The sequence below is a fragment of the Branchiostoma lanceolatum genome, chromosome 3 (genome assembly GCF_035083965.1).
Source record: "Branchiostoma lanceolatum isolate klBraLanc5 chromosome 3, klBraLanc5.hap2, whole genome shotgun sequence".
NCBI classification, from domain to species: Eukaryota; Metazoa; Chordata; class Leptocardii; order Amphioxiformes; family Branchiostomatidae; genus Branchiostoma; species Branchiostoma lanceolatum.
In genome coordinates, this window is record NC_089724.1 from 23899390 (window position 1) to 23918726 (window position 19337).

Here is a 19337-nt window from a genome sequence, read left to right on the forward strand (position 1 = left end):
AAAGTTTTTTGCAGGTTGCGGTTAGGTTGTTTGGAGCCCTGTAAGTGAGTGCTATGCAAAAGGACATATCTGGAATATTGGGAGAATAAATAACTTAAATATTTATCTACTCTAGTCATTCATCAAAGCTCAAGTTTGTCCTTACAATCATTCAAGTGATACAGTAAGTCTAAATGTATATTGTCAGATAGCACTAGTACTGGTTGTGTACTGCTTGACTTGAAATCACACAGGCAACTAAGTACGGAGGGTTACAGATGGATTCGCTGACAGACCAAATACTTTAGTATCCAGGCCCATACCACTAGCATGTCAATCATTGTCAGACATATATATCAACCCCCCTCCTTACCCTGCCAGTCAACTGCAAGACATTACACCTACATCTACATCAGTGATATCCCCAAATAACCCCATCAGGGGCCAAGTGGGGGGAGGGGGGTGGAGTTGAGGTCCCGGGCTAGGGCGGGCTGGCCTCCAGCCTGGCACAGAACAACTCAACGGTGGGAGCCGTCACAACCGTGCCAGGCAGGGCATTCCACTGATGAATGGTTTGGGGAAATATGAGCATATGAACAAAGATAGTTAAAGCACTTAAAGTGTTGGAAGAAAATAATAAAATCTTTGTTTTTCACTGTCTTGTCCAATAAGCTTTAATAGACAATTTAGATTGATCATAAACTTTCAAAGCTTGAGGCGGTTTTGGCACTGTGCATACTGACACTGAGAACAGCTGACTGAGAACCTCACACCAACTTCCAGATTCTGCCTGCAACTCTGGTCAAGAGTGCTCTTTCTTATCTCTTCTAATTTTGCTGACATTGTTGTACTTTGTTTTATGATGTACACCCAACATATGAGCACCTTAATTTCTAGATTAGCTACATCAGTCCCAAAAATGAATTTCCAGCCCTACGTTCATCTATTGTAAATTGTAACCATCTACATATAATTAAGGTCTCCAGCTCGTAGGGAGGTAGATGAACCATTGTCATCATCACTGCATTAAGGTCAGACAAACCTCCATGTAGTGTAGAACAGAGATGATGTGATCAAGCCCATCCATGGGAAGGTCATTAAAGGTACGTATTGTAGAATCGTCATCTTAAGGTACATATCATAATATCTATAATCTAACTGTTGAAAATCAAATCAAAACAAAGTCGCTGTTTATGGTCATACATCTGATCATAAGTTGGATCTACCTTTTTACACTGCACAGCCATATTCACAGCGTATAAATGTGTCTTTGTTGTGACGTCTTGAAATATGAGCAATTCCCACCACTACTAGTACTAGAGTTGTCAGCCGTTTTGTCTGTTACCGGTATGTTCTGCTGCCAGTGAGTTTTCGTTAGGCTATGAAAACAAGAGAACTTTACACGGCTTGCTTTCTAGGGGTATCTTCGCTGGATAGCTTTCAAAGAACATTTGCAGCTAGGTGTGTTAAAGTTTAAAAGTGTGCCAGGTTGCTAGGTGTATTACTGTAATATAACCTGCTGCCGTTGAATTGCTTGCCTGTGGAGCTTGTTTGTTTGGCCAAGGGGCGGTTATATCGGCTATTTGGATAAAGAAGCTGGTGTGTTACGCTGAAGGGTGGTTATACCGGCTATACAGATACAGAAGCTGGTGTGTCACGCCGAAGGGCCGTTAAACTGGCTATACAGATAAATATAGTGAAGTGCATGTGAAATTGAGATATTACCTTTCCGAAACTCCTCCAACATCACATCTAGCGTGGTGTCCGCAAACGTCCACGTTAGCTGGTGGTTGTAGAACTTGATGATGGTCTTCAGCGGCGTGCAGTCGTCCGGGTCCACGAACGCCAGGTCTTTCACGAACAGCAGGGCCGTAATGTTGTCACGCTCTCCCTCGTACACCGGGATCCGCGTGAAGCCCTGCTTCATGATCATCGACATCGTGTCGAAGTCTAGGATGGCCTCCATGTCCAGCATGAAGCACTGTTCCGACGGCGTCATAATGTCCGTCACCGTTTTCTGGCGCAGCTCCAGTGCACCCGAGATGATGTTGATTTCGTGTTTCTCGATCTCCTGGAACTGGTGTTGCATCTTCATCAGCTCGAGGAGTTTCTCTCGGCTGTAGACCGTGCCGATTTCCTGCCCCAGAATCCAGTCCAGAAGCTTGCTGATGGGGTACGCCACCGGCAACGTCAGGAACATGAAGAACTTGGTGATCCATATAGTTCTGGCGCCGACGGCCAGGCCGTGGCGGGAGCACACGGACTGGGGCACGATCTCGCCGAATATGACAATCCCCGCGGTCGCACCTATAACAGCTATAAGCCCAGATGAGAGGTCATCAAGCAAAATAGTCAACGTGTTGTTTACCAACACGTTTCCCAGGAGCAAGGTACACAGTAACAAGTTGCCATGAACTCTCAAGGGGGCTATCTTTCGCGCGTATTCCCGCTCTTTTTCGCTCCCGACGTTTGCCACGATCTTTAACTCCGTGGGGTCCAGTGCCATGAGGCCGAGGTTCAGGCCGCTGAACAGGCCGGACAGTGTCAGTAGAATGATGATGAAGATTACCTGTAACCACAGAGGGAGGAGGGTCGACTCCACTTCTTCCTCTTTAGTGGTCAGCTGAAGGGACGTCGCGTTCCCCTGGTAGAACCAAGGCTCTAACTCTTCGGACTTGACGCATAAGAAGTACACTTCACCTTGCTCGAGCAGCTTAACCGTGACGCTGACGAGACCCACGGTGTCGGAGAAGTCCTCGGGAAGGAGGGGGAAGGGCTCCGATTTCCGCCAGTCGTTGCACGGTGCTCCCTTCACGTCGGGTCTCTTGGCGAAGGACAGCCAAGTTGAGCGCGTCAGGTTCGACCCGAAAACTCGCAGCTTCGTGGAGAGTTCCGCCACCACCTGGGCCCTGCCGTCGACCGTGGTGGCCGTGGGGTCGACGGGGGCCAGGCCGATGACCTCTGGCTGAGCGAAAACCGCAGTCTGGACGCAGAAAAGGAGAATAAACAGGAACGTAGGCCGAAGCCCGCCTGTGCTTTCCACCATCTTTGAAAAACATAGACCCACGTGACCTTCACGCACGGTACGCTGGGTAGGAATAGTCCAACATTTTATACTTTAGGGAGATGTATGAAAATCTTAAACCATCGAATAGAATTTGAAGTCTCTTTCTGAGAGTAATATGTTTGAAAATCAGCAGGATAGCATATAAGTTGTTGATATATATTTTTATGAGTAATACTATGGGCAGAGTAAAAATAAATATGTCATAAAATGATATAGTTTCACCCCACTGAAGAATAAGATATTCCTCGTCAATATAACTTGGTCTTTTTTTTTTTACCCCGCAGAGGTTTCGCAACCGCGGGAACTTTTGGAAGGGTAAGAAGAATATTTTTGGAATTTTAGGTGGATAAACAAGATTTTCGTCCTTGGGAATACGACGTTTGGTGTTTCTAGGCACCTGGTGTTCCTTGACTTCAAAACGAAAAGCTTGTGCAGTTTGTCGGTGTTTACCTGTTTAGGTGACACCCCGGACGTTGAACCCACTGAACTTTTAAAGTAAACAACAACATCAGGAGGCGTGTCGGTTTAAAGTGCTCACATTACATGCATGTGATCCGCACAGAGATCAGAGTCTTCTCGACATTTTGTAGTGTGTGGAGCTCCAACATGAAGAAGGCTGTCGTTCTCCTGTGTGTGACACTGGCGGTGGTGTGGGGGTGCCAGCCCCCTGACTGTGATAGGAAGGACTGTGGCACATGTGGTAACATTGGCACTATTTTATAAAGGATGATTGACGGATGTCAGGCTAATTAGATTATTAGAGGTGCTGGATGATGGGGGTTTAGATGCTTGGATTGCAATTGTTGTTTATAATGATCAAGTCGTAACGTTACATACCAGGTTTCAAGTACTGAAAAGCACATTTATAGCTGCATATCCGGACAGATTCTATATGATCCACTCACATCAGGACGGACCACTACTGTTTTTGATAAGTGCAGTGGGTTCTTTTACGTGGTCGAGGTGTGGCTCTCCTCAAACACAGGGCCTCCATTTTAGGTCCCATCCGAGGGACATCCCTAACCGAAGCTAGGTACCCATTTACACCTGAGTGAAGGGAGGAAAATCGTGTTAAGTACCTTTCCCAAGGGCACATCGTCAACAGGACAAATCAGGGGACTCCAGATTGGAACCCAGGACCTCTCGGTTCTGGGCCAAACACCCGAGTGCCACTGCGCCACAACAACGCAATTGTCTTGTCTGGGTGTTGCACACTTGTTTCAAATTCTGTGGAGCCAGCGGCCTGGGTTTGCACCTGGGTCTGGCGGTATGCCTAAACACCTCACCCGACCTCATCCGACCTCACCCGACCTCATCCGAGTCTAAAATGCAGTGTATACGGGACAGGGACATTATTTGACGTTCTGGATACGTTGAATATGCAATTATGAATGCAAAACAAGCAGCAAACTCTAAGTATCTACCAGTTTTATAAGTTACTCCGCTCGTTTTCAAGATAGAAGATTTCTGGCCGCCATATTGGATCATTCCACTGTTGGGATATACATGGGGAAGTTCTTCATATCTTTTTTATTTATTTCTGTCCGACAGGACGTTAAAACGGTGGGTACTAATTACCCTTTCATCACAATCTACTCGTAATAACTGTATACAATAACTGTACACAGTAACTGTACACAGTAACTGTACACAAAGTGTTTTTCAGCCTCGAATACACGCATGTAGTGTGTAGTCAATAGCGCCGGCCGTCTTGACCTCCCTTTACTTATAAAAACTGGAAAATACTTAGAGTTTGCTGCTTGTTTTGCATTCATAATTGCATATTCAATGTATCCAGAGCTTCAAATAATGTCCCTGTCCCGTATACACTGCATTTTAGACTCGGATGAGGTCGGGTGAGGTCGGATGAGGTCGGGTGAGGTGTTTAGGCATACCCCCTGGGTCTGGCACAACTGGAAAAGAGTTGCATCATCCTTTTGGATGGGGAAATGAAGCCGGCAGCCCCGTCTATAATGAAGTTTATGTCGTCAAGCCTGACTGCATGTAAAAGCACCCAACACACTTATCAAGAAGAGGGGTAACTCTGAGTGCTTGGTTGAAAACGCATGCAAAGTCGAGATCGCTGTACCGTTGCAAGAATAGCACTGAAATTAATACTCAAGGTCCTTATTTAGGGATAATGGTCACATTTCATTTCAACAACACTTTACAATGTTATGACTTAATCATAACTGATGAAGAGGCCAAGAAGGTTTAATGATGTTTTCAGTACTGTTTGTGTGTGTGTTGACTCATCTTGTGATATAATCATGTTTCTTTCTTATTAATCTTAACTCCAGGAAATGCCTGCTGCTCTCTGTCCTTTCACTTGGGTAAGACTCTTATGCTTTTGCAATGAGTATTTCATTTTGCAATGGAGAAAGGAAGAGGTGGTAATTGATGTGAAATTATGTATGTTGATTTATGATATTAGTTGAAGAGCTTTGTTTTAGAGCATCAGATATTGAAGTGAGGAATACTGTAAAGTCTAGTGGTTTTATTTCAAACTGGTAGGAGGCTCAGGGAAAAGGAGATTTTCTCAGTGTCCTGAATTTCATGGTATTACTGTGGTGGTGAGGTCACTTCAAAAAGAGAAAGCATATCACAGAGAAAGTATAAGCATTTGAAATATCAAGTTTTACATCAAGTGTTACAATAGATCTACTGTGCATCAGATTTGCATGCCTTTATTTTAGACATTCAAACATTTTATTATGATGTTTTAACTTTTTAGATGGAGTGACCAGTGAAACTGCCTACAACGCAATCATGATGAGCCTCAAGAATGGTGAGTACTCAGGCTGGAATTCTTCAGGCTAATTTGTGCTTCTGAAAGGTTTAATAAAAAGGCATGATATAGAGATTGGGATTTGGGACAATCATGAATTGTCCTAGGACAAATTGGAATCAAGATCTCTCCGAGGATAGATTGGAATTGGGATCTGTCCTATGACAATTGGCGATTCAAAGTAGATCGGGTTAGGGACTGTAGCAAAATTTGATCCAGTTACTTGAGTAACAATTTTTGGGGTATCTTATTACCTGGATGTCTAACCTTCATCAACAGAGTTCTGTAGTTTACAGTTGAATGGTTGTACACGTGAACAAAGTTGTTGTTCCATCATGGACTGCTAGGTGGTGCTGATCACAGGTACCGCTTCAGTGGAGGTGATGATCTGAGGCCCTACAACGTTTCTGCATCCTTCATCCTCCAGGTACTCTGTACAGAAGTTTATATGTTCAATTTGTCTGTTTGTTTGTGTTGGTGTGTGTCCATAGTTGTTTGAATACAGTACAGTGGCAGAATGTAATGGGTTTAGATGGTGTAACCGGAGACTGGATGTACAGATCGACCTGCAAGTCAAAGTGGCTTTCTGGCAGGAAGTGGTAGAACTAGTCATTTTACAGACATCCTAGGTTATGGGGTCAATGGAAGAGGCTACTACTTCACAGGGAGGTTTTTGTGTTTCGTCTGTATGTCTGTGTTTTCGCAGTTATTTTCCATGTACTCACTGTGGAGTGACAGGATATCAGTTTTTTTTCTAGAAAAATTGAATAAGAGGGAGCACACATAGACAAGGGAGAGAATTCTATGTATTTATGGAAGAATTGATTGCTGAGTGAAGGCTGTATGCTGGATATTAAGCTAAAATCTGAATTCCACAAGGGGGTGCTGGGCTGAAACAACTGAGGGCGCGGCGCCCCTCTTTCCTGATTTAGATGAACCCCTGGGACATGATCAATGAACATAAATAATGTCAATCAAAACCTTATTTGCATGACTGATGACAATCAAACAACACATACAAGAAATGCTGGAGACAGCCATGTCAAGCCAGCACACTGTGCCACCCATAATACTCTTTTTGAAAAGTGTGTTGGATAGAGCTGTGTAAGGTACACTGTACTGGTACAGTACCGGATACAATCAATTAGGTGAAAATACCTGAACCCTGGTGGACCAGTATTGGACAGTACTAATCAGGTCGATCAAGCCTGACTCAGGGGATGGCCACTTTGACAGATAGAATTAATATGAAACCCACATCTATACTAGTACTCCAGCACATAAAACACATTTGCAAGGCTAGATGATACCTAGCACATTTGAATATTATGTTGTTGCCAGTTCAAACATGCTTTTGTCCTTATTGGAAATCTACAATTTTCTGAACAAGTAGTTCAGGTACAGGTTCAGGTCCGGACCTGTACCTAAACCCATGTACCTGTGCCTGTACCTAAGATTTGTTTAGGTACACAGCTCTGTTGGATGCTTTTACATGCAGAGGTTTGACACCTGAAACTCCCCAGTATGTGGTATCATTGTCCCCTTTAAAGTCAGTTTCATCAACTGTAAACTTTTCCCCCATAGGGTGTGCACATGACTTTGGTGCACCACTACAACGACACCCTGAACTTTGTCCTGAAGGATGACATGAAGCCCTCCATCCACCCTCTGGGCGCAACGCTGGATGCCTTCTCCATCTCTCAGATCGCCGGAGCGTACTGCGACGACGGACAGAACTACAAGAACCTGGTGGGATTTGTGAAGGGCCTGAGTGAGTAATTAATATATGTCAGGATTGAGATCTGTCAGAATTGCTGATCCTGCCTATAGTCTCAGATCACGATCTGAGTCTCTGTCGACACAGATTCATTGCCATCATAATCTCAGCCAGTACATTCATTTGTTGATTCTAGAAAACCCCGATTGGAGTAAATTTTTGTGCATGTGGCTATTCGCTTAAAAGATAATCAGAATATTGAATCAGATTCATTGGCGTCTTGTTAGCCATCTTTGTCAACTAAGACTCCGACCATGATCCCTACCCAAAAAATTGGCAGTTCTTCCAGATCTCAATCTCTACCCTGACATTAAACATGTATGTACAATATGTAGATTTTAGTTTCAGTATAATAGCTCTGATGTGTCTTGGACATTCTTATGAGGGATGACGTACTAAGAGTCAATGACTTTGAATGCATTAAAGACTAGAACTGCCAGGGAAGACCACTCAGAGGTGGACAGGTGGTCACTATATCCACAGTTCTTCAATTCAGTCAATGGGGAAAATTATCTAGTATTAAGAACTACCAAAAAGTGGTCATATTGGCCAAGTGGTCACTTGTATGAGTTTGACTGTACCTTGCTTCCCCAGAAATGGCATGTCCCTTTACATGTATGTGTCCATTTAGAATATCTGAACCCACCACAGGCTGTAAAATTCCTGCCACATCCTTTCTTGCAGATATGAAATACACTGAGACTACGATGGCTGGATGTCCCAAGCCGACGTAGACGAACAGACGATATGCCACCAACCAGGAAAAAAACCTTGCTGGGTTTCACATTCCCAGACAAGGCACATAATTATCTAAGGCTAAGTGCCTGTTAATTTTGCTAACTTGGAAAATAATCATGGTAAAACGAAGGAATTTGACATCATTTTGAGACACAAATAAATCTTGATCCCTGTTAGCTTAATCTTTGATACGACAGGTATCATGAGCCAGTTACTTTAAAATGTATGCACAGTATTTCTTATACAGTAACCGTAGTATGTGAATGATTTCTAAAATTTCAAAAGAAAAGGTGTCTTCCTGTCATTATTACATTCTTCTAAGCAGTAGAATGCATTGTTTTGTTGTTATTGTAAATTAATCTTGAATATGATTAGTTGGTGTCTCCTCCCCTCTAAAGCAGTCAGAATGATAAAATTCTTAATCAATGTGACAAAAAAGGTGAGATCCTTCCTCTAAGTGTTTTCAGTGACATAGCCACCATAGTTTCGTGATTTCTTATCCAGCACCAAGGACAGGAACACCAGTTTTGCCAAAGTGCAGAGCATCCATATGTATGTTTCTATCATATTCAGTCAATCCTACCACATGCAGTTATCTTAAGATATCATACTATAGTATAAAGTTGACACAAATGCCACAGCATAAAATGATATTTCTAGTCTAGCAGCCATCCTAGGTTTTACCAGCTGAGGGCTCCTGCACTACTCTAGTCATTTATCCTGCTTACAACAAGTGAACATAACCTCACTCCATATCTGCATTTCACGCAATGACATTGTCATCACCATTGTTTTGGAAGAAACTGAACGGGGCAATAGTAGACTGGATCACGTGATACGAAATCAACATGTGGAAGATTCATGGTGGCGGACACTGTGCTAGCTGGAAGATTCAAGATGGCACACTCGGGTTGTCTGTCGCTGTTGACCTCCTGACGGGGCTGTAGTACCACCCTGCAAGTGTGTCTGGGTGCACCCCAAGTTTGTAGGCCAACATCACACAAATGTTCCGAGCTGTCACCTGTATACATATAGAAAATGCTGCATTGTTAGCATGGTGACATATAAGAAGCGATTACTGAGAAAAGCCACAAAGTGTTTTTTTATCATGAACGTGACCTAATGTTAGCCTTGGCTGCATGTAGCCTCCTCTTGGCTTTATTAATTGTTCAGATTTCTGATTGTTCACCAGTACAGTCTATTAGAAACTCAGTGGACTGGAATCAGAACTGATACTCCCCCTATGCAATTTGATGTGTTGACACAATCACTGCAATGTGTAGTCTGAGGATACAATTCTAAGTATCTGCTCTACCTGAAAATAACCGTGTTGCCTCCATTTCCGGTCGGATGTCAGCACAGGGTGGCCTTCTGCTATGGCCACGTGACCATGCTGTTTCATCAATGCCACCATCTTGACATCCTCCAACAGAAGGAATTCTGGGAAGCCTCCAACCTCTAGGAATTGTCTCTTTGTCATAAAGAATGCCTGATCTCCGTATGGAAGCTCTGTAATGGGTCACAAGTTCCTGATTTTTTAGAGAGAACATTTGCTTTTCTAGCTGATAGCATGACAATACTGTCGTCCAATAGTACTGGTACATGTAGATTCCATCGGTCATATTCCGGATAACTTAACAAATAATATAATGGGTAACGCATAGAAGCAAGCAGACATCACCATAACAACTTATATGTCTATGGCAGCCAAGAAAAAAAAAATATAATGACTTTTTAACTTTAGAATCCAGTCAAACGTGGTTACCATTAACTACAGATGTATCATTTTTAGAGTAGGTCAAGTGGTTAACAGCAAACAGCAAAACTATGGAACTCCTTTCCAGCCCACTGCTTTCCCCCGAATATAACCTACAAACATTCAAAACAAAGATACACCGCTATCTCTCACCATAGCTATATTAGTTCAAATAGTTCAATGCTTAGAAGTGTTCCCCTACGGCCTTGCATTGAGCGAGATAATTAGAAAAAAAACTATATAAGATCAAGTTTTGTGATATTTTCTTACCAAAGCGTGTTGATTTGAGGTTGGCATTCCACACCAAAAATCTCATCTGCAGTCGGAACCACCAGCTATCACTGCAGGAGCAAATGGAAATACACATGGGAAAAAAAGAAATTTCTAGCTTCTGTTCTTTCATACTGTTATTTATCCAGAAACGTACTAACTAATAAAGGTATCGTTAAATCACTTGTTGTAACTGGTGTAGGAACGAGGATATAGGATGTCAAAAACATTCATATTGATGCATCATATTAAGCATTTTTATTGATGCCTTAGGCTTAGGCCTTACTTTATATTATTGTTCTTATTTCGGCATTACTTCCGCAATCTAGCTTGAGGAGATGGCTATGAGAAAGCGTAGGTAGTCAGAAGACGATAGCAATTTCACCCAAAATTCAATCTTTGCTTTAAGCTAGTTCGGCAACCCTGGCGTGTACACGCTGAACCGATAAATGAATAGATAAGCACAAGGTTGACGTCAGTACCTGCTGATGCTTGATTCTTCAGCTGATGCATCCTTCAGGCCGAATTGGAAGGCTCCCATCGACACTCCGGGCCTACAAAGAGTCCTGTGAGCAACACGTTGCCATGATGACGGCAGACGGGTGTCGGCATGCAGAAACAGCAAGTAGTCTCCTGATGCATGCTCGACACCGGTGTTCATCTGGACGGCTCTCCCTTAATTGTTGATTGATTGGCACATCAGAAATAATCAAATTATAATGACCCCATTCGAAATGGAGTTACTGTAGCAAAGGGTCTAGACATATAATTACCGTAATAAGCCACTAATGTAATGAGTATGAAATTTCCTCCATGTATCACCAGTGAGAAGTAAGATTCCACATCAATAATGGAAATCAAGTTCTGATTCTCAAATGCCTCAAGTGGCTATAATGAAAGTATTGTCCGCTAAGACCACAGTGATGGCTTGTTCAACCCGGATGTTACCAGGTAAATTTGTAAAATTGTGTAACTATGTAATTTCACTCCCATAATTACCTTCGCGACGAATGGTTTCGTCGAGTAGGTTATTCGATGGTGCTTGTCTGTGTGTCTGTTAGTGAACAGAATAAGTCGAGAACGCCTGGATGGTTTGTTGTCGTAGTTGGTGTGTCGGTGTGTATGTGGCAAATCTCAAGATGATTAGATTTTGGGCGAAGTGTTTTGCATAATTAACGAGAAAAGTGTAAAAATGTGTTCAATTGTATGCTTTACTATGCGTTCTGGTTGCGACGTGTGGGCTGTATTGTTTCAGGGGATATTGATACGGGTAGATGGGGGGCAAAGTTGGTCATGAGGGGTCATGAGGGGTCATGAGGCAGGCAGGAAACGTCAGTCAATACTGCCAGGGACAAATTGGCTATCAGCCAGCTGTAGGGCAGATACAAGAGATAGACTTGCCCATATAGGCAGTAATGCTTTAAAGCACTAAAACAAGGGCTCAGAAAAGGATTCACCTTAATTGCAAGCCCCCAAAATTCTTATGCACCAGAAAGCCACATCTGTCTACTTTAGAATCATGCAAAGAAAATAGACAGTTGACCAGCTCGTTCTCTCGTAACAGCTGACAGACGAAAACAATCGTCAACTTTGACCTACTCCCAGCCTGGAAGAGTCCACTCGGAGCATGTGAAACCAAACCACAAAGATATCTCCTTACACCAATTAAAAGACTGAAACATACAAATTTTGACCAAAGTTGGATATACACGGCCTTATATGAGTAAGAACAGTCATTAATGCAGTGCCACAGCATGGGAATACCGAGCATGTCTGTGTGTCTGTTAGTGAACACGATAAGTCGAGAATTCTTGGAAGGATTGTCTTGGTATTTGGTATGTTGGTAGGTCTCGATGAAACCTGAAAATGATTAGATTTTGGGCCCCCTATCGGCTTGTTACGGTACTGCAGCGGAACTTCCTGTTATGATATCTCGTGTTGTGGACATGCTATGGAACTGATTTTTGAGTGGTAGATAGCTCGTTGGGCAGAGAGTAAGTGGTATAGGTTTGGGCCCCCTAGCAACTTTTTTGGAACTGCAGGGGTAGGTTTTGCTTCAGACTTTGAAAGGGAATAACTCAAGAAGGGCTTGATGGAAGGTCATGATTTTTTGCATGTACATAGCTTGAGCGATGATGTACATGATTGGATACTTATTATGCAAATCAGCAACTAATTTGCATAATTAATGAGGAAAGTTTATACATTCATCAATTTCCATGATAGGACTCGCAAACATGTGACATATGTAACTGAGGAAGAGAGAAATATTAATAGATATCAGCTATGCAAATGAGAACCTCATTTACATAATTAATGAGAAAATAATATAACTCGAGATGGGCTTGATGGATGGTCATGATTTTTGGTATGTAGATAGCTTATGTGATGCTTTGTATGATTGGATGATAATTATGCAAATCAGATTATAATTAATGAGGCAATTTTAAAAACCTGCTGTGTTCCATGATATGACTATTCAAATATGTGACATTTGTAACTGAGGAAGAGAGGAATGTCAATAGATAGAAATTATGCAAATGTAGGCCTAATTTGCATAATTCATGAGAAACTACTATCATTCCATACTAGTAAATAACGGCAATTTCATACTTGTTGCATTTAGAAGTTGTGTGAATGTGAACACCATTGAATCAAATTATGCTAATAAGGAGCTTATTTGCATTATTGATGAAAAATGTTAGCATAACCTTCTTTGTTAAGCTCATAATCATAACAAGGAGGTTTGGACAACTTATGTTATTTGGGTGAGGAGGATCAACTGGTATGATTTTTGATTGATGAAAAACACTCCTAATACGTCAGTCATAAAGGTCAAAATCATTTCGCGAAGGTATGAGGTCGTAGAACTCTTGTTTTGAATGATTCTATAATCAGGAACTTCAATAGGATGATAGATTTTCTCCAGGGCCGTGAAGAATAGAGTGTGTCTTTAAAATCGGTTTCATATAATTGTATCCCCTTTGTTAGTTCATTCAAGACAATGTCTTTTAAGACATTCTTAACAAAGTGAAAATGATTACTGCTCAGAAGATTTTGTAATTAGGAAAAGCCTCAGGGCTGAGAAGATATGGCTGTATCTTGAATCGGTTCATTCACTGATGGTATATACTTAGTAGAAATGTAGTATATGAAGCAATGACTGGTCTTAGACAAATATATTACAACTAAATAGCATACAATGATCGCCATGCATCTTTTCTTTGATTTCTAACAACAATGGAGTGCACAGTGTGTATAGATTATATTCTACATTCTTATCGGTTAGGATTTAGTCATCGGTTTGACATGAGAAGTAGCTGTATTTTGTGGGGAAAATTGTTAAAGGAAGAGAAACAAGTTTTCAAATGTCATCATCAATTGTTCAAAAGTAGATCTATACGTACCATGGTGTGAATGGAGATTTTTCTAATTAGACAATTAATTTGTAGTTTGCATGAACACAATTTGATAACGTTCCTTTGTTTATTTGATACAATTTCCATAACGTTCGACTTTACAAAAACCTATGAAGTGCTCAATGTCCGGGCAACATTTTCAGATGTGTGGGAAATATAATAAAACTGATGATCGGTTAAAATACATGGTTTGAGGTCATTTATTTAATCGTATGACTGCTTGCTGATTGGTCAGTAAATGATATTTGGTCCAATCAGTTCACAGGATCGCTAGAGTGTTAAATGGTGTTATTTCCAGTGGACAATTAAGTTGTTAAGGGTAATTTTGTGGACAAAGAATAATTACAGAAGATGAACCCATTCTCTGAGTCAGTAGCAGTGTCTGATATACTCCAGGCGTTTTGACACGGTTGCCAGTCAAGAAAAACATATTTTTGTTTGCATTACGTATACTTTGCCATCTGACCACAGCTTGTCAAGGACCAAAGATACAAAAACGGAAGTCCTGCTGCAGTACCAAGCTTGGCCGTTGGGTTCACCACACCTGCTAAGTAAACGTACCAAATATCATCGCAATCCATCCAGAGGTTCTTAAGATATTCCGCCGTACACACACACACACACACAGAGACAGAGTGAAAACTATACCTCCGTAACTCTGTAAATAGAAATGAATTTTTTACAATCACAGACTACGCCCCATAATTTGGGGGTTCATTCAAGACAATGTCTTAACAATGTCTTAAAAAGGTGAAATCGATTACTGCTCAGAAGATTTTGTAGTTAGAACAAGATTGGCAACATAAAAAGATGTTGCCATGGCGACGGTGGTCTCTGTTAACGTTTTCGTTTTTAGCCCACATTGAAATAAGGACCTTGCATAAGTGGCATAAATCATATCAGTCGATCACCTTCTCTACCAAAATAACACAGGTTGTCCAATGAATGAAAATTTTGTTTTAAAGATATCATACCATTTCCTCTTAAATTATGTAAATGAGGCCCTCTATGCAAGATTTGTGTCTAATAGTGGCCACATTTACTTAACTTCCAAATGGTGCAAAAATGAAATCCCCATCATTTACCACTATGGATTTGAAGTATTTTGCTATCAATTATGCAAATTAAGTATCAATTTGCATAATTGATATCTATCGATATTCATCTCTTTCTCAGTTACATATGTCATGTGTTTGAGAGTCCTATAATAGAATGCAGCTGATTTATTAACTGTCCTCATTAATTATGCAAATCAGATATTGATTTGCATAATTGGCATATGATTATGTAAATCATCACTTAAGCTATCTACACACCAAAAATTATGATGATCTGTCATCCCCTTCTTGCGTTATTCTCTTTCTGAGTCCAAATAAGCTCCTGCAGTTCAAAAAAAAGCCGCTAGGGGGTCCAAATCTACAGGACATATTTTCCTAACAAAGAGCTATCCACCACTTAAAAAGCATGACTATAGCATGTTCAGAAGACGAGATTTGAAAAGTGAAAGTTCCCCTGCAGTACCATAGAAAGTTGCTAGGGGGCCCAAAATCCAATCATTACAAGGTCTCCCACAGACCTACCCACCTACAAAATATGAAGACAATACATCCAGGCATCCTTGAGTTATCATCCCATGGACTTTCACATTCCTGTACAATTCCTAGAATTCTTGCAATCTGCACACAATATAGTAAAAATTTGGCTCGCCCCTGAGGCGTCGCCAAAAAGCCTCAGGGCTGAGAAGATATGGCTGTATCTTGAATCGGTTCATTCACTGATGGTATATACTTAGTAGAAATGTAGTATATGAAGCAATTGACTGATCTTAGACAAATATATTACAACTAAATAGCATTCAATGATCGCCATACATGGTAGAAAGTCTAAAACCCAAGAATGGAAGGGTTCTTTGCTACAGTATCCTCACAGCGCGGCAGTTACAAATGTACATAGAAAAGACGAAGTAAAGGCAGACAATCGCCTGACAGGTTCTTGATTAGCTAACCTCGAATCGCGGACTATGAGAGAGCCATGTGCATATGTCTGGGATTTTGGGTGATTTTTTTCTAGAATATTATCACTTTGGGACATGAGGGATTTGCACTCAAGTGACCGAAAACTTTTATATACGTACTGAACATCAACAAGAAGTTACCAGGCAAATTTGAACTAGAAAAGGTCATTACAGTTTACAATGACAGGCCAGTGCACAGTATACACTTTAGGTTCTTTCAGGTTCGACCAACAAGTGTGGCAGCCTCTGTGACGCGTCGACGTAACGTGCAAACACCATATTTTAAGAATTCGAAGGAACGTATCAAGTTATGTGTCAGCAGTGTACCGTCCTCCCCACACGCGCACGGTAAGTAAGGCCATGTTGATTTAAGATGGTGACAACCTCAGGGAACTAATGCGCGAGCGTGCGAAAAAAAATTGGTCTAAGTGGTCAGGAAGGTTGAACCAAATGACTAAACACACGGAGTATGGTATGCCGAACATTAAAGTCTTCATTTTTGTTCTTTCACATTTTCTTCGACTTGAGAATTGACTTTGCCATTCTAGTAGTCATTAGTATCCATTTTCTGATTTTTTTTTGCAATTCACGGCATATATTTACTCATTTTGCATCTGCTTTGTAGGATTTACAGTAAGTTCAAAAATGTTTTGTGCGGAAATGGACAAAAACTATGCGCGCGCTGATGTCATCCATATAATCGAATCGACATGGCCTAATACTTGTGGCCTTATCCTCACCTGCATAGCACTGTCTATTGCCGATTTTACATTCTTCGCTTCGTTGAGAACAGGAATGATGACAGTCCAACTCGGAGCTAACAGTTCATGTCGACTGATGCCAGTCCTCAACTCGAATTCGTCAAGGTCATCTTTGGTGTCCTAGAAGGAACATTTATTTTTAATACATGTATATTCATTTAATCAGGCAAATTCTGTAGTTGATGGTGTCTCTAAATCACATTGTTTCCATTATGCAGTGCCACAGCAGCACTTACTTAAATTTTGCTGCAGAAGATCCAAAATATCTACAAACTTTGAGTCAAACGCTTTTATTTTTTGGCGATGCCTCCTGGTGGCGTGCCATGCAGGAAAGTCCACTCATTATTTTCAAAGCACTCACCACATCTTGTAGCCTGAAGGGCAACAGGTGACAGTGTATTCCCAGTTGTTCTGCCGCCTGTATCTGTTGTTGGAGCACACTGTTAGTTCCCCATGCAATCTCCTGAAATAGCTCATCTGGGAGAGAAAAAAAGGGGTCAAACTTTAACAGGTACCAGTCAGGGTGTTACCGTTCACAAATTTAGATGCTTTTCAGTGAAATTTTGGGATTTTTTCACTCCCGATACTTTGTGGTCTAACCTGATGTATATGGCCAGGAAAATGACGAATCCGCCTCAATATACATGCACATTATAAATGCCAAGCCGGTATCCACAAGAAAGAAAAAGAGAAATTGACAAAAATGCATTTGGTCATGCTGACACAACGTCATCATGATTTCACATAAGTAACTCTTCATTCAGAACAAACATTACAGATAACAATGAAGGAACGACAATCTATGGGGTGTTAACACCGTGACGTCACATTCGCCATGTTGGTTGTTTAAACCTGACAATTTGCATGTGTATAATGTCACAATGGCGTGACTGCAATGACACATACAAGTTCAGATTTACTTGGCAACTTCTAAGTTTTAAAGCATTCAGCATGGCGAGCAAAACTTACGTCATAGTCACATGAATGGCAAACACCGGTACATGGCTGTCAAGTGTGGTGCAACGTTAGCAAACGTTAAGAAAATTATTACCTATATTATTCGTCCCTGTGTGTCGGTTCAGGCCGATGAGATAGTACCCACCATCCTTAGCAGGTCCAATGACGCAAGTGTTCTCTTCTTGGGTTGACTCCAATGTACTAAATGCCTCTTCCAAGACATCAGTAGTAAGGGCGGGTATATCGCTGCCAATCTGGTAGAAGTTCAGAACAATGACTTTAGAAACTGCACCACAGGTGTAATCTAATTATTTTCAGGTTTTACCAAAAATGCAAACGAGCTCCAAAATTTGTTTAACATTTGAAGACATGCTGTTTACATTATTTGCTTATATTTGTTATATTCAACATATCTTTCGAATAGAAGACATCAAAATGGTCTAAAGCATGAGCATTTGAGAGTTTTTCGAAAGGACAAGAGCCCCGGGCTTTGAACAGCCTACGATGAATGTAACTGCACAGTATGGAGTAACATATTCAACGTACCAATACCACACTTTCAGTCCCGTCCATGAATGCATCATTGAAAGCATTTGCCATTTTGTGGCCAAGATCCTTTCCCTCCTGGATGCTCCACCAGAAATCCAGGTCTCTCCTACGCCCTAACCAGTACCTCACATCGTCAGCGCTGCCTCCGACGTAGCGTACTTCAACAGAAACATCGCCTGGACGTCTCTTTTGGAGTTGTCCTGCTTCCCTCATTGCCTTGTTTGTCTTAACGGCAAAACAAATTGACACTTTGTTTCAAAGAAGCTTCTTAGTAACATTACAGGCAAATACGGTGCATTAGACTGCCCTCACAAGCTTGGAATCACGATCCAGTAAACGGATGAGCGGCCTAAATTGGAATATGACCTTCCTACCTGGCCGAAAGGATCTACTCTACTCTACTCTGATATGTTAATTATTTCATAATTTGCATATTTCGTTAACGTCATAACGAAATTTGAACCATTTCTAAGTAATGAGCAGTATAGTGGTGTGGGGAAAACGGCCAGTAGGTTAGGGATTCTTTACTGTCACCCTGTCGTGTGGATGTCGGAACATAGGGCTACAACTTGGCTCGACTCCAGCAACGCAAGTAGCCTCCGTTGCAGGCTTTCTGGCCGACGCCGGCATTTATTTTCGGGGGGAGCACTGATTCGCGATTTTCAACATATCGGGCCAACGTCTTTTGCTGGAGAGATCTTAATTGTCTGCTGCGGCTACTGTCGTTTAACCAATAAGACGACAACTAACAAATACTCACCATGCAGAGTTGTGCCAGAGCGGCCCCCTTGTCACCAAGACCTGGTGTCAGTCTAGACTTGGTTTCGCCTGGTGACGGGTACCTCGTAAACACGATCAACCGGTGTCGTCTGCACCTCAATGGTCTCTTAACGTTCAAAATCGCGGCTACAGTCGACGTAAAAGCTCCGATAGTGTATGGCGGCGCCATTGCGGTCCTAACCTACAGTCAGCCTCCTCATTATATTTTTAGCTACATGCATACCGTGGTATTTAAAACTTGAACCGGACCTAGGCCTGACCAGACACGTTGCATATTGATAGTTAAGCTATGGTCACATTAAACTCACGTCGTACCTACGATGGGGGTTTACATTTCTTCCGGCGTCATGACAGCGCCGTACGCCGTACGTTTGGGGAAAACCGGATGCAATAGTTAAGATAGTATAAAGTCGTGGTCACGTGTAACTGAGCAGGGGGATTGTGTAGGAGGGGGGCATTTCTCCCTCCACAGTGTGGTCTCA

The 19337-nt window shown here is 41.7% G+C and overlaps 3 protein-coding genes across 12 annotated transcripts in view; 1 reads left to right on the forward strand and 2 right to left on the reverse strand.

The window, feature by feature from the left end:
• The window catches only part of LOC136431141 (metal transporter CNNM4-like), a 46166-nt gene extending 43120 nt beyond the window's left edge, over nucleotides 1–3046 (reverse strand). For 3 of the 8 annotated variants that reach the window (XM_066422401.1, XM_066422402.1, XM_066422403.1), the window contains exon 1: nucleotides 1705–3045. In XM_066422401.1, the coding sequence (XP_066278498.1) occupies nucleotides 1705–3025 (1321 nt within the window). In that variant the 5' untranslated portion in view covers nucleotides 3026–3045. Of the gene's footprint in view, nucleotides 1–1704 lie in introns of all 8 variants that reach the window. The other 5 variants (XM_066422400.1, XM_066422399.1, XM_066422404.1 and 2 more) reach the window with 3 other exon arrangements.
• Nucleotides 3047–3293: 247 nt separating this feature from the next.
• LOC136431143 (uncharacterized) lies at nucleotides 3294–8679 on the forward strand. Of its 3 annotated transcripts, none has more exons than XM_066422410.1 (7): nucleotides 3294–3361; nucleotides 3609–3746; nucleotides 5347–5379; nucleotides 5781–5834; nucleotides 6182–6261; nucleotides 7419–7605; nucleotides 8296–8679. In XM_066422410.1, exons 2-7 carry the CDS (start codon nucleotides 3653–3655, stop codon nucleotides 8343–8345), a joined length of 498 nt encoding a protein of 165 aa, XP_066278507.1. In that variant the 5' UTR covers nucleotides 3294–3361; nucleotides 3609–3652; the 3' UTR covers nucleotides 8346–8679. The 3 variants fall into 3 exon arrangements, with proteins under 3 accessions (XP_066278507.1, XP_066278508.1, XP_066278506.1); XM_066422411.1 differs by having other exon boundaries at nucleotides 3295–3361; nucleotides 3637–3746; XM_066422409.1 differs by lacking the exon at nucleotides 3294–3361 and having other exon boundaries at nucleotides 3389–3746.
• Nucleotides 8680–8728: 49 nt separating this feature from the next.
• Nucleotides 8729–19233, reverse strand: LOC136429449 (uncharacterized). The gene is made up of 9 exons (XM_066419279.1): nucleotides 18836–19233; nucleotides 18073–18300; nucleotides 17621–17780; nucleotides 16931–17046; nucleotides 16488–16689; nucleotides 10858–11050; nucleotides 10376–10446; nucleotides 9665–9858; nucleotides 8729–9370 (listed from the first exon to the last, which is right to left on the reverse strand). Exons 1-9 carry the CDS (start codon nucleotides 19022–19024, stop codon nucleotides 9242–9244), a joined length of 1482 nt encoding a protein of 493 aa, XP_066275376.1. The 5' UTR covers nucleotides 19025–19233; the 3' UTR covers nucleotides 8729–9241.
• Nucleotides 19234–19337: the final 104 nt, after the last annotated feature.